At 38.6% G+C, this 25,360-nt stretch overlaps 1 protein-coding gene across 2 annotated transcripts; it reads right to left on the bottom strand.

The window, feature by feature from the left end:
* Positions 1–1,243: 1,243 nt before the first annotated feature.
* Positions 1,244–25,072, bottom strand: CLCC1 (chloride channel CLIC like 1). Of its 2 annotated transcripts, none has more exons than XM_060774585.2 (13): positions 24,941–25,072; positions 16,813–16,944; positions 15,770–15,880; positions 15,014–15,124; positions 14,035–14,256; positions 12,531–12,671; positions 11,839–11,932; positions 8,746–8,843; positions 8,511–8,657; positions 5,699–6,028; positions 4,564–4,626; positions 2,515–2,790; positions 1,244–1,611 (listed from the first exon to the last, which is right to left on the bottom strand). In XM_060774585.2, the coding sequence occupies exons 1-13, from the start codon at positions 24,977–24,979 to the stop codon at positions 1,582–1,584; spliced, it is 1,794 nt and encodes a 597-aa protein (XP_060630568.2). In that variant the 5' UTR covers positions 24,980–25,072; the 3' UTR covers positions 1,244–1,581. The 2 variants fall into 2 exon arrangements, with proteins under 2 accessions (XP_060630568.2, XP_060630567.2); XM_060774584.2 differs by having other exon boundaries at positions 16,813–16,947; positions 24,941–25,071.
* Between the last annotated feature and the right edge of the window lie 288 nt (positions 25,073–25,360).

Raw genomic sequence — 25,360 nt, 5'->3', positions numbered from 1 at the left:
GAACCACTGTGATAGAGGGAGCTCATCCACGCTCTCCCTGGATTTGAACCTGCGACCTGTCAGTCTTCAGTCCTGCTGGCACAAGGGTTTAACCCACTGCGCCACCAGGGGCTCTGGCAGAGAAGGCTAAAGACTTTGTATAACTACAGCTCCCATGATTCCACAGCTTGGGGCTAAGGCAATTAAAGCTGGGTCAAACTACATGAATTCTACAGTGCCCAAAGGCATGAAAAAGATCTGGTGGAGGTTACTTGCAAAGTCTCTTGGTATCTTTGATCTTCATGTCTCTGCACAGTTGTGGTCTCCTGGGGGGACGGGGACTTTAGGACTTGATGCCTGGAGGAAGGAGAAGAGGAAGAAGAGGGGGAGAGGAGGAAGGTTGGGAGGGAGGAAAGATGAGAAGGAGATGACGAGAGGAAAAAGAGGAAGGAGTAGAGGAAGATGTGGGCCACCCCGCATGGCCATTAGGCTTTGCTTGATTGGCTGCTCTGGGAGCTGGTGAACAGGCGTTGCTCTTGTGTGTGTGGGGCTGCCTCCCTGGCCAGTCTCTGCCTTCCTTCTTTCTCTCCCCTTTTCATTTGTTTTTGTTGGCTCCCAGAGCTGGCAGCGCAGCTCTGAGATGAGAAGAAAGGCCGGGGGGAGGTGAATATGATGGATGGAGAGAGGAAGTTCCTGACAGCGGTGTGATGGTGAAGGCCTCAGGAAAAGAAAAGGGACCAAAACATCTCCCCCAGCCTTTCTCTTCTTAAGGCTGTGCAGCCCATCATCCCTCTTCAGACAATGGGAAATAGTGTCAGTGGGGGCAGGAGCAAATGGTGCTGGCGGTGTGTCTAAAGTTTAGGGTGGGGGCTGGGTAAAATGACCTTGGCAGGCCTGATTTGGGCCATAGTTTGAGGACCCCTGTTTTACACCAAAGGTCAGACAAAAACACAGTTTGCATCTTAAGGTTTTGCGGTATGAAAAAGTGCCCCCCTCCAGCACCAGTGTTGTTGCCTTGGCAGTGATTTGTGCTCTGGCAATAGTCCTACTGGATCTTGATGTACATTATCTCTTACCAGTGGGGGCAAGATTAAACAAGGTTTGACTTTATTTCCATGGCACTGGCACTTCAAACCTTGCTCAAGCGAAAATATGACACCACATTAGAAACAACCCATACATCATGAGGTTAAAAAAACAGGAATCAACCCCCTGCTGCAACTAAATTATATTTCTTGGAGATAGTTATAAAACATTTAACAAATTATATAGGCTCCATTTGTAGACATTTTTATTTTGCTGGTTAATTGCAAATACAAAAATGTGCAAAAGATCATTTTATACTTGAAATGTGAAATCAGTTGTCGCAGAGTATATGTTTTAAAAATCTGTTGAAACTGTGGTATGAAATCAAATACCATGTAACATAATTTAGCTGTTGTAGAAAACTGCTGTAGCCTTTTCAAACCTAACTAATATGTTACTGGAAATATCAATAAGTGACAAAGTAAACCATTTACTGGACTGAAGAATGGTTGCATTTTAACTTTTAAAAGCAGACGCATAAAAAAAGATTCCCTTGTTTAAAAAAATGGAGGTCTATCAGGAAGCAGTGTTCCTCTGGCTTTGTTCCTGTAATGAGAAGATTTAAACGTTGTAAAAGCTTCTTTGCCAGATGGATTTGCAAACCCTAACATCTTTCAAATGAGTTTCATGCAGTAATTTTCTCTTTCCCCAAGTAAAGAACTTAAATAGATGAATCCAGGACCCTGGTATTTTTGCAGTAACACCAAGGAAAAACAGAAGAGGATTCATTCACTTCCATGTACAATTTTAGGGGGCTGGACTGTCAGCTGTGATGAGAGCAAGTCACAAATACCTAAAATCAGGATCTAATCAATTGACTCCAATATGAACTACAAACACAAGATCCCCCTCCCCACACACACACACACACACAATAAATATGCAACAACAAAAAAAAGCAGGAGTTTGATGCAGCTGCAATACTTCCATGTTCTATGTTTTAATCCAATTATTTTTCCCTAATTGCCTCTACTCAAAATTTATCTGGATGTCAGAGTTCATCGCCAATCCAGTGTTTGAAGTACCTTGGGAGTTTGTATACATTTTTCTGTTAGAAATCATTAAAAACAAAAATATCCTTAAAGTGCAGGAGAAAATCAGAACCAACATAACTTCCAGATACCACAAAATATGGCACCCTATTTTTTAAAATCAATGTAGCTGTAATTTTCCAAAATCAAGAGAAGGCAACATTCACAGCCTTCGCTACTTGAATGTTATCACAATCACTCATAGGACTATGCAGATTTTTAAAAAAGATAAAAATAATGTTCAACATGTGCTTTGTTGACCCTGCTGCCTGGGTCTTTTCACCTGTCCCAGCAGGCTGACAACCAGGAACTGCCATTGCGTTTGCTCAGTTCCACCAACTCCGGAAACCCAGAGCAAGGTAAGCTATGCTTCCACTTTCTGCAATACAAAAAAAAGAATGGACTCTGTTTAACTTACAGTAAAACTTAAGCTTTCTGTTATCGTCTTTGTGTCTTCTTCCAAGCCACACGAGCTACTCTCTTTCCTCTTGATACTTGTTGACAGAGGACCTTCTTTGATGCTTTTGTCCTCAAGAACGTTACACTTCGTTTCATCTCTGTTGCCTTTTACAGGTTCTTCTGTGTGACAAGACTTCTCTACTTCACTAGTTTTTCCTTCATCTACACTCTTCTCGGTGCCTTTTCCCTCTATTTTTTCAGAAGCCTCATCACTTGGTTTAGCATGCAGTTGAGTCTGTAAGAAGATACTTAGTTTAATGAACTATTTGTAGAACAGGCAATATTTGATCATGTAAAAGCATAAAACATATCTCAATTTAGGCAAACAGACCCACAAATGACTTATGTAAGGCATGCTTCCTATTTATTTTAGGGGATCTGCTTTTAAGCATGGATAAATCTGGGTCTGACCTTTGATCTGAGATGCTTGCAGAGAGTTAGTTTCTACCAGCACACTTGCACTTTTGTCTAGGCGGGGCTTCTTAATTTATCCACTCACAACCCCTTGCATCTGAGGAAACTTGGGGATGTGGCCAGAGTAAGCATCCTCTCTTGCAATATCTTGTGATGAGGGCAAAAGCCATTTGCGGAGAGAAAGCTAGTGTTGGGTATCAAACTAGCAGAAAATACCTTTTAGGTACAGAAGATATTGGAGGATCACCCTCATGACCCATTAATCTGTTAGTTCTGAAGGGAATGGCAAATATGGAGAAGACTGAGGCTTAGCAGCCATCTTTTTGCCCCTCTGCAAAATTTCCTCAGCTGTAAGCGGGAAAACTCTGGATGAAACACCCTTCTGTCAACAAATCTGACACAATAAAATAATATAATGAATGTAAATATTGAGAAGCGACCCCTTTCAACCTGAGAATTTTTTTACATGACCTCAGATATTTATTTATGACATTTATATGCTGTCCTTCTCACCCCATAAGGGACTCAGAGCAGCTTATATAGGTATATAGGTATAGAAGATAAATATAAATACTCAACATATACTGACAATAAATCAGCGTTTGCAAAGTTTTCTAAACAGGCTGATTTGCTTCTTTATGAAGTACATCTAAAACATCTCCGGAGTACACTGCACAGCAGATTTGTGCAAATATGTAACAGTCACGAGGTGACATTCAGAAAATTTTCACTTGCCAAATTTTTGAGGAACCAAACTGAGCTAAGGGGATGGGTTAAAGAAGCAGTGGTTCCAACTTTTGGTCTTCTAGACAATTGACCAAATCAACTGAAGACGCAGCTTTTAACTGCAAGATAAGGATACTTCTTTCCTGGTGTATAAAGATGGGGGGAATATTCCTTGGTCTGCAGTCATGGCTGAGAACAGAATTGGGTTTGCAAGCATACCAGAGCAAGGGGCATGTGCAAGGAGATATAGGATGTCTCTTTCCAGAGCATAAAATAATAATAATAATAATAATAATAATAATAATAGTAATAATAATTAATAAATAAATAAAACTTTATTTATATACCACTCCATCTCCTTGAGGGGACTCAGAGCGGTTCCCAGTAACATCACAAAACATACAAAGTAAATACAACACAACCATAAGATTAACAAAACAAAATATAAGCATAAAAATTGTCGCCATAACACACATATATTAAAAGTAATCCAGGCAAGTTCAATATATTAAAAGTAATCCAGGCAAGTTCAAGGCAATTTAAAAATTTAAAAGGCCGGGCCAAGATTTGTGCAAGCCCAAAAGTTCTAGGGGGCCCGGGAATTAAGTACAATGCTATTGCAGGCAACAATAATATTAGGTACGGGTCTGAGGCTGTTCAAAAATACAGAGGCATAATGAAGGATATATGTCACCAAACAATATTCTAGTTTGGATATGATGAATATAACAAGCCCCATAACAGAAGGTAAACATTGCCATTAGTAATAGGCTCTATGCATTATGTTAATTCAAGAAAAGACATGCTGTTTGTACTCCTAGAGTGACTGAAAAAACTTTTTTTAGAAATAAATCCTACACAAACTTACTAAATGGACTTCACTTTTCTTTTCTTGTTCTTTTTCTGAATGCTTTTCAGGAGACAAATTGCTCTGAAACACAAGGTGAATCAGGATAATTAAATAATGAAGGTTACAGCCTTGTACACATTTATATGGGTGTAAGTCCCACTGAACTCACTAAAGTTCACTACATAGAATACATTTATAGTATAGTACTGCAAGTTTTATTTAAGTCAGTCTTAAGTTTTGTGCCTCTACAAATCATTTCATTCATCTCAGACATATTGAAATTAGTATTGTCCATGTCATCATATTTCCGATTTCTGTGTAAAGCTGGAAAGTGAAGTAAAGTTACAGGAAATGAATAAATGAATAAATTCACTGAAGATAAAGTGCTGAAGGATACTAGAGACAAAGTTGAAGTACTTTGGCCACATCATGAGGAGACAGCAAAGCCTAGAGAAGACAATGATGCTGGGGAAAGTGGAAGGCAAAAGGAAGAGGGGCCGACCAAGGGCAAGATGGATGGATGGCATCCTTGAAGTGACTGGACTGACCTTGAAGGAGCTGGGGGTGGTGACAGCCGACAGGGAGCTCTGGCGTGGGCTGGTCCATGAGGTCACGAAGAGTCGGAGACGACTGAACGAATGAACAACAACAACAAAGTGCTGAAGGAGAGCTTTACAAATACCATGAACTGCTAAAATAGTAAATAAATGGGTCCAAGACCAAGTTGTGCCTGAATTCTTCTTCCTAGAAGTCAAGAACTAATTTGAGGCTGTGTTATTTTGAACATACCGTGACAAGACATGGTTCATGTGAAAATGCAAAATAGCTTGGTAAAGTAGAAGGCAATAGGTAAAGATGAAGACCACATTATAGGCAGATAGATCCAGTCAAGGAAGCTGAAGCTCTGTCTGCAAGACCTGAGCAGGGCTGTAGATGTCTCATAGTATCCTCAAAGTCAATGGCACAATCTCAATAAACAGTACTACAGAATGGAGTATTTAACACGAGGAGCCATTCTGTGGAGGTGCAGAGGCGCAATCCAAAGTGACAGGATTTCCGCTCTTCCTCCATAATAAAGACATAAAACATATGACATTGAGTGTTGTTTTTTTTCTTTTCTTTTTTTACTGTTGACGCCGTTCACCTTACTTACTTTCACTGCCAACTTGGGATGCTTCCCTGTTGGGTCATCTGGCATATCACCTGCTCGCAAAACCTCAATGTTGCGTTGGTGATAATCTTCAGATGTTGTAGGCTGCTGTCTGTTTGCTGAAGCGTCTCCTCTATCATAAGGCCCTCTTGAGATGTTGCCACTGTCTCCCATCAAGTAGCCACCCCTGTGTTTTGCCCCATTTGGTAGTGGATATTGAACCGATTCGTGCTGTCGTCCTTCCCATGGGGGAAATGCAGGCGGCGGCTGCTTCTCCTGATGACTTAATTGCCTTAGTGCAGTGACTGATCTCCCTGCTCCGTAACAAAATATCTATAGCAGAGAAACAGATGATGAACACTTTTGACAACTTGTTTTTCTATCATTTTTTTAAAAAATTAAGGCTCTGTGATTTTCATCCTTTGGTCCTCTAGGTGTTTTAGACCTCAGCTCCCATAATTCCTAGCAGATTTTAGTATAGCCAGGATTTCTGGGGGTCGAAGTTTAAAACACCTAAAGGAACAAAAGTTGAGAACCACTGCACATGATTGTTTTGAAAATAAATAGGATATTTAAGATTCATACTCATTTATGATTCAATTTAGGGAATTTCATGTTTTAAATGGCTGATATCTTCTTGGGCAGTTACAAAAGCATTAGGTACACACACCTATTTGCAATTGTTTGGTACTGTTATCATGACACTACTGCTATTGTTTCAAATGGCCACTCAAACTGAACTTAATAACTAGCAGCGACATTTGAGTGACACAGATGTTTTGCTAAGGATTGGCATGCTGTAGGATGATGTTTCCATCTCTCTCTGTTGTGTGACAATCACCCTTGTCATAAGTCCTCATCACACTGCAAACTGGTGGTAGGAGAGGGCTGGAAAAATCATCCTACTAAGCCTTGATCATCAGCATAATAAACTTTCATTCCTCACTATGATTGCTGACTGTTAAAGGCTGGTTTTTTGGGAAGGAGTTTGTCAAAACAGAAGATACAGGAAGTCCCCAAGTTGACCTACAAATTACTCATAGTTAAGACTGGACGTGAAACGAGGAAGTGAGAAATCTGCCTCTCAGAAGGAAAATAACTCTTGAAAGAGTTATCATGAGGAAAAGATGTCTCCACTGAAGCTTTCTTGACAATTCTTGTTTCCACAACAAGCCAAAATTTTGAAAATCCAATTATCACAGGGACAGAAAATGAAGTGAAATATTCTGAACAGGGATACAGAGAGCAAAATGAACACTACAGGGGTGTAAACCTGTCCTGATGCTATCCAAAGCAAAAAAAATATACATTTTTACCTGGAGTTACACTTAAAAATGTACCTGCTCTGACTTACATAAAAATTCAACTTATGAACAAAACTACAGTTCGTAACTTGGGGACTGCCTGTACATAGTTACACATAGAATCATAACCCCCCCGTCATACATTCATAACTATGTCCAGTATGTATGATCTTCTACTTCACTTCCTCAGGAACTTTTCTATATTATCACCCATCACTCTTCTCGTACAATTATATTGTAACAATATTCACTATATAACTTTATATTCATCTGAGTCTTAACAGACTCAGGATTGACTTTTAAAGAGTTTGGATTGTGCCAATGTATTAATATTTGCTTTTAAGGCAGGTCCGCTCAGTGCCAAATGTTAAATTATGTACTGTTAGAATTGTAGAATCATAGAGTTAGAAGAGACCCTCAGGGACCATCCAGTCCAACCCCATTCTGCCTTATGGTTGTAACTGTTTTTTTAATACTGTTAAAATCAATTGTATTTTAATGTTTGTATATTTTTAGGTTTTAAATGATATTGTATTGGTTTTATTGGAAGCTGCTTTGAGTTTCTTTTTTAGAAATAAAAAGCAGAATATCTATATAAATAAAAATGTAATGTTTGCTTGTGGGATTAACAGAACTCAAAAACCACTGGACAAATTGACACCAAGTTTTTACACAAGACACCTAACAACCCAATGTATGTCCTTCACTTAAAAAAAATTGATTTTGTCATTTGGGAGTTGTAGTTGCTGGGATTTATAGTTCACATCCAATCAAAGAACATTCTGAACCCCTCCAATGGAATTGAACCAAACTTGGCACACAGTTCTCCCATGACCAACAGAAGATACTGGAATGGTTTGGTGGGCAGTATCTTTTGGTTTTGGAGTTGTAGTTCACTTACATCCAGAGATCATTGTGGACTCAAACAATGATGGATCTGTACCAAACTCTACAAGAATACTCAATATGCCCAAATGTGAACACTGGTGGAGTTTGGGGAAAATATAATCTTGACATTTGGGAGTTGTAGTTGCTGAGATTAATAGTTCACTTACAATCACAGACCATTCTGAACCCCACCAATTGAATTGGGCCAAACCTCCCACACAGAAACCCCATGTGGGCCACAGCAACGCGTGGCAGGGGACGGCTAGTAAATAGTATTCTGCCATCCAGATCCTGCTTGAAAACCTCCAAAGGAGATTCCACCATGCTCCGACGCAGCATATTTCACCACTGAATAGCAGTGTATTGTATATATAATGTTAGATTGTATAATTTTCTGTTTTTGTAGCTCACTATCCCTAAAAACAACTAATAGAAATGCAACTGTCTTTCCTAGCACAATTTGCTCTCTTACTGTTTATACTTAGAGACAGCGAAGACAGGTATTGGCTTATTTTGTTCTAATTGTCTGGTTAGGCCTTATATTGGCCAAAAAATGTCATCCAAATCCAAATTAAGTTGTATCTATTTTCATTCTTTTTCATTCATGCAAGAAATATACCTACCAAAACTGCTCCTGCCATAATGACCAGCACAGGAAGCTGTAACAACACTGGGATCTCTTTCATGAGGGCTCTAATAAATTCACCAATGCCTTGCCCTATGTGCTTCAATGGCTCTGTTACAAAATTGGTGAACGTAACAGCCAATGCCTAAAACAATGGACAGAAACAAAAAATTGGTTTTGATAGCTTCACTAGAAAACAAGATAGAAATGTTTAGGTTAGAAATGGAGAATACCTTTGTTGGAGGAACGAGCAAAATAGGATTTACTAACAGCGTTTCGTAATACTTTTGACAAGGATCATCCTGGAAGGTCCATGAGCTTCTAAGCCATTCTAGAGTGAAAAGGGAAGAAACTGTACAACTATACATACAAAGCAGGAACTGTATTCCGGCTGGAAAAATAAATTATTTATAAACTGATATTTAAAATCGCTTTGAAGCCCATTTTTGAGACAATTCTACACTAGACAATGGATGCCATTATCCCCCAGAGAAGATAATAGGAGAACACCAGTACTTTAGCAATTTGCCATTATAAAAAGTTACTTGAGTGCACCACTGAGGCACAGACATTACGTGTGGGGCATTTTTCACAGGAGGCTATGTCCAGACGGGCAGTTTTCAGAGCACTATTATCAACAGCTGGAAAAGTCCATCCAGATTTTTAGTGTCAATTTTATTTTTGCATTTTTTTGAACTTATACACAAGTATATTCAATAAATTTTATAAAGAATCACAACATCATACACTATTCCACTTAGGTGTCTCCTTTTGATGACCCATCCAACCTGTCAATGGCAAAGCATTTACTACTGCTCCTAAAATCTTAATTTTCATTTTTTTAAAATTTGGCAAATCTACCAAGTATCTTGGAAGTGACAAATACAGTGAGATGATACAGCCATAAAAAATTAGATTGCTGAATCATAAACCAGCAATCTGAGATTGCATCTCTGTGTCCTTGAGCTTCTTCACTAAGATTAATTTAGATCAATTGTATCCTCCAACTAAAAACAAAGAGGTAGAAAATTTGAGATTCAAGTAAGTACCATTTGTGAATGCTAGTGTTCAACAGAAGTGTACCATCAGTTCTAACTTGGAGGGATGTCCCAGTATCATCAGTTGGGAGTCCGTGCCCCCCCCCCCCCCCCAGCACCAATTGCTGGTCTGAGATCAGAGTGAAGAGAGGGGCCAGGAAGGCAGTTCCATCCATCTTGTCTCCTGCACTGTGCTTACAATATAATATAATATAATATAATATAATATAATATAATATAATATAATATAATATAGTATAATATAATATATTGTATATACATATAATATTGATAATATTATAATGTAATACAATATAATACTACTACTAATAACATATTATAATTATATATTTTATATTAAATGTAATATTAGTAATAATATTACAGTATAATGTTATAGTACAATGTAATATATAATATTAATATTGTGCTGTGGTAATAATATAATATATTGTATTTACTTGTTACTTGTAAGCTGCTCTGAGTCCCCTTCGGGGTGAGAAGGGCGGCATATAAATGTCATAAATAAATAAATAAATAAATAAGAGTCCTTATATGTTTTAGAAGATGTGGGTTAATGCAGTTGCAGATTGCTCCTGAGGCATTCTTAACTAATAAGAGTCAAAAGAGGCTTTCAAATCACTGAAACTAATCACTTAACTAATAAGAGTCAAAAGAAGCTTTCAAATCACTGAAAGCCACATAGACATGTTTTAAAATTCAAAGCATGAATGTATCAATAATACGTTTCAGCATGAAGCAGTGTTTGAGAGTTGATGGAACCCAACCTATTCTGGAATAAGCAGAACATGATTCTCGATCTAGTCAAGAAGAGACCTAGCACTGATCTTCAACAGTATTGTTACTTACAATGCATGGAACAATTTCTCCTACCACAATTCACTTTCCCTGAATGTGAGCCAGATTTGATCCTTGTCTGATTCAGCAAAGTAATTTTATATTTCTGCACACAAATAAGAATGAGTTCATTTTAATCTGCAAGACTCTGCAAGATCAGAGTTCAAATCCCACACTTAGCCATGGAAACCCATGGGTGACCATGGACAAGAGGAAGTAATGGCAGTTCTTATCTGAACAAATGCTCCCAGAAACCCTAGGTGAAGGTTGCTGTAAGACAATTGATTTGAAGGTACATAACAATAACAAAAGATGTGTACATACATGAAAGAGAAAGTCGCTGTTTCTATAATCTTGTTAGAGGAAATTAAATACATTTGTTGGTTTGACTTTGGCAGACTTGATTATTCATGCGTTTGATTAAAATGTTCTCTCTACATCAGTCGTTCTCAACTTTTCTAATGCCGTGACCCCTAAATAAAGTTTCTCGCGTTGTGGTGACCCCCAATCATATTTTCGTTGTTACTTCATAAATAATTTTGCTACTCTTATGAATTCTAATCAAATATCTAATATGCAGGATGTATTTTCATTGTTACAAATTGAACACAATTAAAGCATAGTGATTAATCACAAAAACAATATGTTTGGGGGAGTATGGACAACGGATGATGGAATTTGCAGTACCTTCAACCAATTCAACTCTGACTTCCACAGACCACTGAGATTCCCCATGAATTACTGGCCTGGACCAAACTTGGCACACAGAATCTCCCATGACCAACAGAAAATACTGGAGGAGGTTGGGAGGAACTGACAGTGATTTATGGGAGATGTAGTTCACCTACATCCGGAAATCACTGTGAACCCAAATTACTATGGATCTGGACAAAACTTGGCACGAATACTCAATATGCCCAAATTTGAACAATGGTGAAGTTTAGGGAAAATGGATCTTGAAATTTGGGAGTTGCAGTTGCTGGGATTTATAGTTCCTCTGCCATCAAAGAGCATCCTGAACTCCAACAAAAATGGAATTGAACAAGCTTGGCAGAACTCCCATAACCAACAGAAATTACTGGAGAGGTTTGGAGTTATTTTCCTGACATTTGGAAGTTGTTGGGGTGTATAGTTCCCCTGCCATCAAAGATCAGTGAGATTCTATCCAAAGGAAGCTGACCATAAGAGTTGTGCTGATGGAACTAGAAATCATTAGAGATGTCTTATCTTAGGTAAAAACATTATATTATAAAGATAAACAGTACCCTTGCACCTGGGGAAAAACTACCTTCATTTTTACTTACTGCTATTATCCATAGTTGTCTGTTCTCATGTAAGTTCAGGAACATATCATTTGCAGGTATAGGGAGTTGTTTAAAAATCAAATGTAACAAGAAAATGCGGGACAGAAAATGAAAGTACACCACTCACCCATAATGCTATCACTCCAATGGATCTTCTCTGCACATACTTCATCAAAATTGCCCATTGTAGCCACTTCAGCTTGATGCTGGGCAAAGGCTATCTATAACATAAAATATTAACATGAATAAAATCACTGAACAAATTTCATTTTCTGAAATCTTTCTTTTCCAAAGGGGCTTAAAATGAACATCTAAACTGCAGTTCAAATTCAGTCAAGATTTATTGCTGGGAAACCCAACAGCTAAACTTTCAAAACTAGTGATTGCTGTTTTCATATGCAGTGGATCCTTGTTATTCACTGGGGTTTGGCTCCACGACCCTTCATGGATACCACAATCCAGGGAGGCTCAAATTCAATTATATACAATGGCCTTATATAAGTGGCAACATCAATGTTTGTTTTTTGAATTATATTTTTTTTTGTAGGGGGGTAATATTTTCCATCTGAGGAGGGTCACATCAATGGATATGAGGGCCAGTTCTACAGCAGAAGTGTGCAATAAAATCCTGTAACAACAGCTTCAAAATATATCATTACTGTAAGACAGATTATATGGCTTTTAAAATGAAACTTTCTGTGTCTCTGATACTAAAGTTTGTATTATTTAATTATGGCAGAGGGAAAATTATGCTACAATCTTCAGTGGGATTGCCTGGCTCAGGGCTATGGCTTCCTTGATGGATTCTATCACTGTTACCTTATATAGATACATCCAGTTCCATCCAAAGCTGATGAGAAAACTTATGAACATAATCCGTTTCAGCTGGGTAAACCAACCAATGTGTGTCCATAGTTCTGTAGCAACAATTACAGCAATGCACACTAAACATAGAAGTACCTTTTAGAAAACAGGAAACAAAAAATTGATAGGAATTGCAAATTACTTTTGGTTTTACAGCTAAGCTTTTTAAAATCCTTTAAAAATCAACACACTTAAATAATATTTTTTAAAAATCAGGAAACTTCAGAAAAATTAAGCTTGTGGTGAAGGGTTTATTTTGATTAGTGAACTGATATCGAATCATGTTGATAGACCATGTTAAACACTTATTATTCACATAATAGCATTTAATAGCTATCTATATAAATAAAAATGTAATGTTCGTTTGTGGGATTAACATAACTCAAAAACCACAGGACGAAATGACACAAAATTTGGGCAGAAGACACTTAACAGACCAACAAGTGACCTTCACTCATAAAACACTGAAAAACACAGTGGAAGAGACTTTAAAACCCCCAAAACCTAAATGATGATACAGTGCATGCGTGGAAAGAACTCCCCTGACGAAACACCTTCCTGCTCAAGGGAAAGAGCTAGCCATCCCAGCTTTGAGAGGAAAGACAGAGGTAGAGAAGTAAGAAAGGAGAGAAAGAAGAAGGAAAAGAAAAAGTGGGGAAGGAAGGAAAAGGGAGGGAAAGAAGGAAGGAAGGAGAAAAAGAAAGAAAAAAGAGGGAAGGAATGAAAGCGGAAAGGAACGAAGGAGAGAAAGAATGAAGGAAAGAGACATAGGAAAAGATGGAGAGAAGGGGGAAGGGAAAGAGGGAAGGAAGGAGAGAAGAAAGGAAGGAATGAAAGAGGTAGAGAAGGAAGGAAGAAGAGAAAGAAGAAGGGACAGAAAATTGGGGGGGGGGTAAGGAAGGAAAGAGGTAGGGAAGGAAGGAACCAGACTGAGGCCACAGTAAAGCGTAGTAATTTTATATTTAGGTTACAAATAATCTATCTCTAAAATAAATATAGATTTATATTTAATTAAGAAGTACAACTTAGATGCCATCAAACCGAACTTAGACTTCTTACTATTGATCAGGAATCAGCTAATACATCAATGTTTTGAACAAGACAAAGAGGCACCCAGGTACCAAAAAGAGAAAGCACAGAATGATATGAGAAGTAAAATAGCACAAGAACAATTAACACAATTCCCCCCAAATGTTTTGATCTGTAGGTCCCATAATCCCAATCCTACATGGTCAGGAACTCATACAATCACAGAATTGTAAGGGATTATAGTTCAAAACATCTGAAGGGCACCAGGTTGCCCATTCTTGTAGTCACATCCAGAGCTTGGAAAAACTGTAGGCTTGGACTACAGGCCCCAGAATTCCTTATGAGCAATTGTTATCTCAAAATAATGTTTCTGGGCTCTGGTAGTGACTATAATGTCAAAAAGAACATTACTAGCAAAAATTGATCTTACCATGAATGCAGTGTATGGGTCAATTCCAAATGAATCCTCAAACTTCCATTTCCATGCTTCGTAATCATGATGTTTGAAATTAATCAGAATATCACTAAGTGCATCATCTAGAGCAGCTGATTTCCAGCCCTCTTCATTAAGGAATCTGTTAATTTCGTTATATGTCTGTTTAGTGAGGATAATCTCAGCATCATAGTGCATATCCCCGGAGCTATCATCAGGCTAAAAGAAAGGAATACAAAACAGCAGGTTTGCAAAAACAAAGCAATCTGATAGCAAATCAATTAAACATTTTCAGATTATCTCCTGAATGAATGCCATCTAAACAGGCAAAGAATTGTAATGCCTGAAACTGACTAGCAGCACAGAGCACAATGAAACTTGTATTTTTTCTTCTTCCCGTTTGCTAAGTTGTTCTGTGCAATTAATTAATTATAATTCATTTATTATAATTAAAATATTTATAGCCATCCACATAGCATGAGATTTCCGGGGTATGTACAAGCAAAATAAATGCAAACAATAAAAAACATTTTTTAGAAAGTAAAATAATAAAATACTTTTAACTGAGTAAAATTATATTAAACAATATCATAATAGATGCAGAAGGCTCAAAACCAGGGACTTTAGCTTAAAATATATGAATGTCTAGGGTTTTTTTCCTCCTGATTATGTCCTAAATTGCAAAAATCAAAGAAATTAGAAAATCAAAAGCCATCCTACAAACATGACTATCTTGTTACTGCTTTTCTCATGTTCATTGAGTTGGCCAACAACTTAAATTATACACACTAATAAATATTTCTAAAGAATCAATAAATAAATGGATTCAATAAAGGATTGGGATCCAAGGTATACTTGAATGCTTCATTTTAGCAACAGGTCTTTCGTTCACCTAAGATCACACTTAACTTTTAGTAAGAGAATATTTATCTTTAACAATTAAAATATTCAATATTTTTGTTCAACATATACTCACTAGACCAATTCTTCCAGCTTCGTTTAAAACCTTATTCAAGTACCTCTTAAAAACATGGATGCTATTGCTTTCATATAACTTGGCTTTATTTTTCTTTTCATATTCCTCAACCTACAAAAATAAAGTGTTTCAAGATAGTCACATATTTCCACTATAACAGTTCTGTACTTTACACAGTATCTTATATGACAGACAATGAAAAGTTAGTTCCAGTTAAGTAATAATCTAGTCAGGTTTGCATATTTCTCAAGATGACATGTAGCTGTTTACTTTCTGTCAGGACTAAGTTAACCACATTCAAAACTTTTTATTGATTGTTTAACTCTGCCATTAAAAAGTTTCTTTCTGTTTTAATGATCTAACAAGACAGGTACGTATAGCTATTTGCTAAGATACATATAGGTGGATTAACTGAAGGGAAGTTCCATTGAAACTGAAGAAGACTTTTAAGAAAGATCTGGACTGAGTATGTAATTCTGCATTTGCTGCTGTCAACAGCAAAACTCTTCATTTATTTTATTGGACAAGAAATTTAGTTCAACTAGTTATGTACATCAGATCCATCTTTTTGAAATACCCTGTATTTATTCTTGCAATTATTTTAGAAATAGATTAACTACTACTCCATTTCTGACACCATATTCTATTAGATATACATTTAATTTATAGATATTTACAAATGAACATGATTATCAATCAATGGTACTTCAACAAAAACAATCTATAAAATATAAAACTGTATACATGTGAACTAACCTTCAGAATGAGAGAATCCAATTTCCTTTGGCATTGGGAAATATCCACAGTTACTTTTGCCACTGCTTCTGTTGATACTTTCGTATTTTCAGAATCATCTTTATTCACCTGCTGTAAATTTAAAAACATGTATCTTGTGTTTCTGGTTTCTTTGTTTTTTGCATTTTCTGTGTGAATATTGGAATTTTAAAATCTGGTTGCTCCTTTCTGCCTATTATTTAGGAAATAGAGAACTAGATACAAGGAGATAAAAAGAAATGTGCTACTCGTTATAATTCTACATAGAATACTGGATCCAAACTTAGTCATGTTTAAAGATCATGCATGTAGAGTGCAGAAAAAGTGGCCCTCCAAAGGTTGCTGAATTATAACTACAAGGGTATTGTACATTATGCCCAATATTCTGTCAACGGCCTCTCCCCACAGCAAGGTAAGGAAACACATCAATCACAGTCTCCTTTAGACGTTCAGCTAATTTATTATACAACTATTTACATTAGAAGCTAAGCACATAGTAAAAAACCGCTTCTTCTGCATCGGCAGCTACATCGCAAAGAATAGAACACAGTTGTTATCAGCATTAGTCCACACCTCCTGCATTCCAGAGTGACATATGAAGTACAATGCACTATGTATGACATGCAATGCGTCTATTGCTTTCTGGACCATGATTTATAACCTCTCTAGGAATGCCGTTTCTCTTCATGGTACAGTTAACCCTTTCCACACAGGAATTCTCTCAGCACATAGCATTACATTTTAAACATACCAACAAACTTTGAAATCTACATTACACATTTTCGAAACAGATCAACATATTCCTCACCACTGGCTATACTAGCAATCTATCAAGAGTTGCAGTTCAGCAACATCTGGAGGGGCATATAATTCTTACCCATACTCTACCTTATGTTTTTACAGTGATCCTAGAACAATTCTTCAATAGCTTTTACTCATCTTTATTTTATAATATTCCTGAAAGCACAGTAATTATTGAAAAAAAACAGACTCAAAAATTTAAAAATGCATAACTACATTTTTACCTTATAAGGCTTTCTCATTGTTCCCGAAGCTGCATCATAATTCAGCATATCTGTTGGATCAATCCAGTCATCATCCTGAGCCTCAGTCCTTCCTATTAGCAGGATTCCACACAGTACCAGAGAAATCAGCATCTTCTGTCAGAAAATACAATTGGTGGGTTAGTACAGGGCTTCTTAAACTTTTCCACTTGCAAACCCTTTTGGCCTGAGAAATTTGTATGTGACCCTGGGTATATAAGTATATAAAATAGGTATAAAATCAAACAATTACTAATAAAAAATGAGCATTTGAAAGGCTTGCTAAACAGGCTGATTTTTATTTTATGAAGTACATCTGAAGCATCTGCAGAGTCCACTGTAAACACTTGACAACAGATTTATGTAAATGTATAAAATAGCCACTAGGTTCACTCTTGCCAAATTTTTCAGGACCCGAACACTGAGACAAGGGGACCCCATTTGGGGCTTTTTTTTTTTTTGGTCGTGTCAGGAGAGACTTGAGAAACTGCAAGTTGCTTCTGGTGTGAGAGAATTGGCAGTCTGGAAGGACGTTGCCCAGAGGATGCCCGGATGTTGTGATGTTTTAACATCCTTGTGGGAGGCTTCTCTCATGTTCCCGCATGAGGACCTGGAGCTGGTAGAGGGAGCTCATCCGCGCTCTCCCCGGATTTGAACCTGCGAACTGTCAGTCTTCAGTCCTGCCGGCACAGGGGTTTAACCCACTGCGCCATTTGGGACTGAGACCCATAGTTTAAGCAGTGGGTTAGTAAAGTGCTAGATCCTTTGGGTCTACCTAACACAGCCTTCTCATAATTTCTTTCTCTATGGAGGGCTATATGGGATATCCCATGAGTGGGATAACTTGTGCAATGGAACTTCCACCTGCTCTCTTCCTTTATATCAAAGCTGTGTATGTGTATCTGTGTACAGAGGTGCCAAAAGAAAGAAAAGGGAGGGGGGATAGCACATTGCAACTATATGAAGAGGCAAACTCATTCCATCAGCAGTTTCTATTTTATGGATTAGTGATCAGTGAGAAGGAAGAGTGCTTTATGTCACCATATTTCACCAACTCTAAGGCACCATCAAATGTAAGGCATACCCCATTTTTGAAGCTTCAATTTAAAAACCCATAATTTCCCTAGAATATGTTTTAGAATTTCCTCTGCATGCACAATAACTCTTTTTTGTTTTAATGTGACTAAGTAGTGCAATCTTTTTTGTGAAGTGAGGAAGGAGTGTGAAGAAATCCACAAGTGATCTTGCCAACAGGAATTTATTTTCCTAACTCTATAGGCCTATTAGGGAGACAGTGAAACAGGAAGTGGCATTTCATTCAGTCAGATGGTAAACAGCTATCTGGCTGAGGACAAATGGAAAGGGCTGTCAGAGTTGTTTGGAGTTGGAAGCTTTCCTCCTCCTTGCAGTGATTCCCAGCCTTTGGGAATCCAAGTCCGACAGTTACTAACAGCTGGTAAGCTGGCTGGGATTTCTGGGAAATCCAAAACACCTGGAGGCCCAAAGGTTGGGAAAGCAAATGAACCTGGCTTAGAAATAGGTTAGTTAATGGGGGATCAAAAAAATGGATTTGGGAACTGAACTGAGGTAAATGGAGGGAAATACTGGAATTTAAACTGAAATCTAAGCATAAGTGGAGAAGAGGGAAGGCAAAAGCCACAGGCAATAGAGAGCCAAAGGAAAAGGAGACAGAAGCAGAAAAATAGTCAGTGTGTAGTTTGGTCTGCTGGGAAACAGACTGGGGCAGAAAAAAGCATGCCAATAGACTTCTGTAAAGAACTGCTTGCCTGAAACCTGTTATCTATATAAATAAAAATCTAATGTTAGTTTGTGGGATTAACATAACTCAAAAACCACTGGATGAATTGACACCAAATTTGGAAACAATACACATATTAGACCAACGAGCGACCATCACTCATAAAACACTGAAAAACACAGCAGAAAAGACTAAAAAGGCACCCCCCCCCAAATGCATTACAACGCATGTACAAAACCATATATATCCCTACACAAACACGCTCTGAGTCCCCTTGTGGGGAGAAGGGCGGGACAGAAATGTACGAAATAAATAAATATAATATATACACACATAATACACACACAAAGCACATATACACAGACTGGGCCACAGCAACGTGTGGCAGGGGACAGCTAGTCTGTAATAACAAGACATTTAGCATTAATACACTATAACTATTAGTTTACAACTTTGTTTCAAACAAACCCATCCTCCACCAAATTCATAATTCCATGCTGAAATGCAGCACTCTTTTTTCCAATCTCTTCCTTTGCATGTTCACGAAATGGTATTAATTTAGTTGTTAATCCAAATTTCACTTAATCCTTTGATGGTTAAATTCACCATTCATTGCTTTGATATGTATAATTAAGCAATGGTTTCAATGAAAAACCACATACAGTAAGTCTTCTTTGAATAGGATTTTCCTCTTAAATTTATAGGCTAACTTCTTTATTTTGTTCAACAAATTATTGATAAATTCTTTAACAACAAATTATTGATAAATTCTTTAACTTTCTTCCCAAGATTTCTAGCCTTGCTGCACTTAAGTGATGTGTTGTCTTTATCTAACAAATCTTTATTTTCATTGCCTAATAAATACCAGATTAGGAGTGCCCCAGTAAAATAAACGGTTTCTGCATTATTCAAGTTATTCAAGATATAGCTTCATCCCAGAACCTTTGGACCTTTGCACATGTGGCTCCAGCCCCTTATTTCTACCATAGTAACCCATAATACTGGGCTTAAACGAGTGCGATCTTTGTCCTCATTACAAATCCTTTAAATATGTCACTACGTTTCAACTAAGCAATCTGACTGACACACTCTACCCCCCATCCCATCTGTATGTTTTAGTATGAGCACTAAAAAAGACCCCAATACCCTAACCTTTATCAAATATCTAACTTGTGAAGTCCTAGCAATGAAAGCTGATGGCACCAGATCCTGTTTGATTTTAGAAGCTAAACAGGGTGAGCCCTGGTTAGTACTTTAATGGGTGACATCTTCAGGGGATCCTCTGCCTCAGATGCAGGTTAAATATCAGGAGAAAACCTGCTAGAACATGGCCATACAGCCCAGAAACCAGACATTATTCTGACCATGAAAGCCTTCGACATTACTGGCTATATTTCAGAGGAAAGAAATGGTAAACCACCTGTGAGTCTTCCTTGCCGAAGAAAACTTTGGGAAACTAACGCAGCTGTCATAAGTTGACCAGTAACTTGAAGGCACAGAATAATAATAATAATAATAATAATAATAATAATAATAATCTTTATTTATACCCCACCACCATCTCTCCGATAGGGACTCGGGGAGGCTTAGATGAGGCCAAGCCCAAACAACAAATTACAGCAAATAAAACCGAAAACGCAAACCGAAATGCACCTATTCATCAGCTATTGTTTCATTATTGAGTTAAAACAATATTGTATCTAACCAACAGTGTTATGAAAACAAGAAAGCCACTCTATCTTTGTATTGCTAAGTGTTGTCTCCAGCAGACATGAGGTGTGGTTTTATCTTACAGCAGGAAATTTCATATTTCCTTCACAGTGATGTGACATAATTTCCTAAAACATATCCACAAGATGAAAAGACTACTGGCTCTCCCCAAGTTAAGAACAGGATCGTTTCTGTAGGTTTGTTCATAAGATGAATGTGTTTGTAATTTGGAACAGGTAGTTTTTAAGTGTAACTCCAGCCAAATGAGATATTTATTTATTTACTGTATTTGTTTACCGCCTTCCTCAGCCCGCAGGTGACTCAAGGTGATTTACAGGGCAAAATTCAATGTCCACAGTACCATAAATACAATTAAAAACTTTAACATATAATAAAAACCATAAAATTAATAAAACATAAATCCATAGTGTCTCCTTGTTGATAACATTTTCCTGTTCCATCATCTAGTCCAGGGGTCCTCAACCTTTTTAAACAGAGGGCCAGGTCACAGTTCCTCAAACTGTTGGAGGGTTGGATTATAATTTGAAAAAAAACATGAATGAATTCCTATGCACATTGCACATATCTTATATGTAGTGCAAAAAACACTTTAAAACAATACAATTATCAAAATGAAGAGCAATTTTAACAAATATAAACTTATTAGTATTTTAATGGCAAGTGTGGGCCTGCTTTTGGCTGATAAGATAGGATTGTTGTTGTTGTGTGCTTTCAAGTTGTTTCAGACTTAGGTTGACCCTGAGCGAGGGCTGGGTAAATGAAAACTTTGGGAAACTAACGCAGTTGCCATAAGTTGACAAGTAACTTGAAAGCACATACACCTATTCATCAGCTATTATTTCATTATTGACTTAAAACAATATTGTATCTAACTGACAGTGTTATGAAAACAAGAAAGCCACTCTCTCTATCTTTGCATTGCTAAGTGGTGTCTCCAGCAGGCATGAGGTGTGGTTTCTTACAGCATGAAATTTCATATTTCCTTCACAGTGATGTGACATAATTTCCTAAAACATTTGCAGAAGATGAAGAGTACAGGCTATCCCCAAGTTAAGAACAAGATAGGTTTGCCCGTAAGCTGAATGTGTTTGTAATTTGGAACAGGTACAGTTTTTAAGTGTAACTCCTGCCAAATAGAAATATGCAGGAATATATTAGATTTGGAAAGCATAGGGAAGAGTTTCCACCCCTGTGGTGTTTGTTTTGCTGTCTGTGCACCTGTTTAGATTTTACCTCACTTTCTGTCCCTGTGATAAATGAGTTTTGAAAAAAAAAAAACTGGCTTGTTGTGGTAACAAGAATTGGTGAGAAAGCTTCAGTGGAGACCCCTTTTCCCCATGATAACTCTTCCACAAGTGAATTTCCCTTCCTAATGTTTCACCCCCGTTCTGAACTATGAGTTGTTTGTAAGTCGGATGTTTGTAACTCAGGGATTGCCTTTAATTGTTAGTTTTGCTCTGCACATCTCTGCCTATTTTTTCTTTTCTTATTCTGAAATGCAAAGGCTTTATAAGCAGTTTCAACTACCTCATGAGAATCAGCTTCTAAACTGACATGTTGTTGTTTATTCGTTCAGTCATTTCCGACTTTTTGTGACCTCATGGACCAGCCCACGCTAGGGCTCCTTGTCAGCCATCACCACCGCCAGCTCTTTCAGAGTCAAGCCAGTCACTTCATACCATTCATCCACCTTGCCTCTTTCTTTTTCCTTCCATTTTCCCCAGCATCATTGTCTTCCCTAAGCTTTCCTGTCTTCTCATGATGTGGCCAAAATACTTCATCTTTGCCTCTACTATCCTTCCCTCCAGTGAGCAGTCGGGCTTTATTTCCTGGGTTATGGACTGGTTTGATCTTCTCACGGTCCAAGGCACTCTCAGAATTTTCCTCCGGCACCACAGTTCAAAAGCATCTATCTTCCTTTGTTCAGCCTTCCTTATGGTCCAGCTTTCACATCCATAGGTTACACTGGGGAATAGCATTGCTTTAACTATGCGGATCTTCATTGCCAGTGTGATGTCTCTACTCTTCACTATTTTATCTGACATAAGGAAACTTTTTTCTGTTACTGAGAAAAACCAGGGAAACATTTAAACACTGCTGCATTTTATAATACAATAGATTACTATATTTCCAATCTCTCTCAGGAAGCAGACCTAAATGCCTTGTAGTTTTCTAGGGCAGTGATTAAGAGAGCAGATTTGAGACTTGAGAGCTTCACTACAGAATAGTTTGACAATGCTTTAACTGTCAAGGCTGGATGCTATGGAATCATAGGAGTTGTAGTTTGATGAGGCCCCTTCCACAAAGTTGTATAAAATCCACAATGAACTAGATTATATGGCAGCGTGGACTCAGGGCCCTTCCACACAGCCGTATAAACCAGACTATCCAGTCAGAAAATCCCACAATATCTGCTTTGAACTGGGTTGTTTGAGACCCCTTCCACACAGCTGTATAAAATCCCACATTATCTGGGTTGAACTGGATTATATTGCAGTGTGGACTCAGATAACCCAGTTCAAAGCAGATATTGTGGATCATCTGCCTCGATATTCTGGGTTATATGGCTGTGTGGAAGGGCTCACAGAATAAAATGACAATACAACTCAATGACAATACAACCCCCATGATACTACACCAATGAGATATGCCAGTCAGTGCTGTTGAAGTGCGCCAATTCTACAGTGTAGAGGCCCCCTTAAGAGCAGCCACAACAATAGAGTGAAGAGAGAGGGGGCCAGGGGACAGCTCCATCTTGTCTCCTGCATATGTCATCAGCTGGGGACCCCTCCCCCCAGCACCAAGTGCTGCTCTGGACCTGAGTGAAGAGAAAGGGGGCCAGGGGACAGTTCCAGCTTGTCTCCTGCATAATTTAGTGCAATCTGGTAATGGAACATAGGAATGGAACAATGGACGACGAACCTGGACTACGCTTGGATGATGAGAAGATTGGGTATGGTTGTTTTTTGTAATAATTGTGCATTGTAATTACTTATTGGTAATTTATGGATAATGTATTAAGTCAATTGTTGTATGGAACCACTGCTGTTTCTACTGTTTTTACTGTTTGTGAACTGCTGTGAGTCGCCTTCGGGCTTGAGATACAGCGGTATATAAGCAAAGTAAATAATAATAATAATAAGTGATATGACAATCGTCCTGAATCAATCTGTCAACCTTTTGCTTGTGAAACTCGGAGGTTGCTGTCACAGGACGTCCAACTCTTTCTTTGTCACGCAAGTCAGATGTTCCCACCTCAATGTCTTTAAACGTACTCGCCCAACGACGCACACAATCACCATAAACATCTTGCATTCTCTTATTCTCTGGATTGAAGCCACTGAAATCCACAAGCATGTGGACAATTTCAACAGAAAGGAGGAAACCATGAAAATGAACAAAATCTGGCTACCAGTATTAAAAAAAACTCTAAAATTACAACAGCAAAACAACAGAGAGGAAACAATCAGGGACATCTAATCACCTCTCAACAAAAGATTGCCCCAGGCACCGACAAGCCACACCAAACAACTGCCAGGCCATCAAATGCTAATCAAGGTGATCAGTTGAAACATTCACACCTAGCTCCAACAGACAAGAGTTCTTTGCCCCATCCTGGTCATTCCACAGATATATAAACCAATTTTCCTAGTTCCAACAGACCTCACAACCTCTGAGGATACTTGCCATAGATGCAAGCGAAACGTCTGGAGAAATGCCTCTAGAACATGGCTCTATAGCCCAAAAAAACCCACAAGAACCTAGTGATTCCAGCCATGAAAGCCTTCGACAATACAATAATAATAATAATAATAATTGAAGTGACTGGCTTGACTCTGAAGGAGCTGGGGGTGGTGACGGCCGACAGGGAGCTCTGGCATGGGCTGGTTCATGAGGTCACGAAGAGTCGGAGACGACTGAACGAATGAACAACAACAACAAGCCGCTCTGAGTGCCCTTTGGGGTGAGAAGGGCGGCATATAAATGTCATAAATAAATACATAAAATAAATAACATAGGCTGGGTTGTTGTGAGTTTTTCGGGCTATGTTCCAGAAACATTCTCTTCTGGATCATGGCCGTTCAGCCCGAAAAACTTAGTGATTCCGGCCATGAAAGCCTTCGATAACACAATAACAGAGGCACCTGTATCAAGCATACCTACACACACACGAACCTCTGGTTTTTTGTTTTGTCGTGTCAGGAGTGACTTGAGAAACTGCAAGTCACTTCTGGTGTGAGAGAATTGGCCGTCTGCAAGGACGTTGCCCAGGGGACGCCCGGATGATTTTGATGTTTTTATCATGCTTGTGGGAGGCTTCTCTCATGTACCTGCATGAGGAGCTGGAGCTGATAGAGGGAGCTCATCCACCTCTTCCCGGATTCGAACCTGCGACCTGTCGGTCTTCAGTCCTGCTGGCACAGGGGTTTAACCCACTGCGCCACCGGGGGCTCCTACGAACCTCTGGTGGGAAAGGCCGCATTTGCCACATTACCACCCCTAAAGGTTTGCTGCCTGTGGTGACAGGAAATAATAATAATAATGAATAGAGAGGATATAGAATCGCCTGACTGAGAAGACCCAGTGCGCGCGCCCTTCCCGCCCTCGTCTCGCGCTCACCTTCCAAGGCGACGTTCCAACCGCCTCAGTCAACCACATCTATTTACTCGGCCGCGCGCAGCCTCCTTAGCCACGCCCCCGAGACCCCTGCGCGCGGCAAGCGAGTCATTGCCATGTGCGCAGCCGCAGTAGCGACGGCAGAGAAGATAAGGGGAGGGAGCAAAAAGTAGAGTTGGTGCTGTCAATTGCGACACCGGAAGAGGCGGGTGGAGAACGACCGACGGGCAGGAATCGCGGTTGGGAGTTTTTGTGGCAACTTCCGGCTGCTTGCTCCAGCAGCCCTTTTCCTCAGTCGCCCTCACAAAGTCTGCATATCATGCAGTTCAATGGGTATGCGATTTCTTAGGCTTTATTTATCGTGTCGGGAGCGAACCAAAACAGTTGCATTGCATTAAAAACAAACAAAACACAAAGTTTGCA

The sequence above is a fragment of the Anolis sagrei genome, chromosome 4 (assembly GCF_037176765.1).
Source record: "Anolis sagrei isolate rAnoSag1 chromosome 4, rAnoSag1.mat, whole genome shotgun sequence".
Taxonomy (NCBI): Eukaryota; Metazoa; Chordata; class Lepidosauria; order Squamata; family Dactyloidae; genus Anolis; species Anolis sagrei.
The sequence above is the reverse complement of the archived record's forward strand: the minus strand, read 5'-3'. Positions and strand labels throughout refer to the sequence as shown.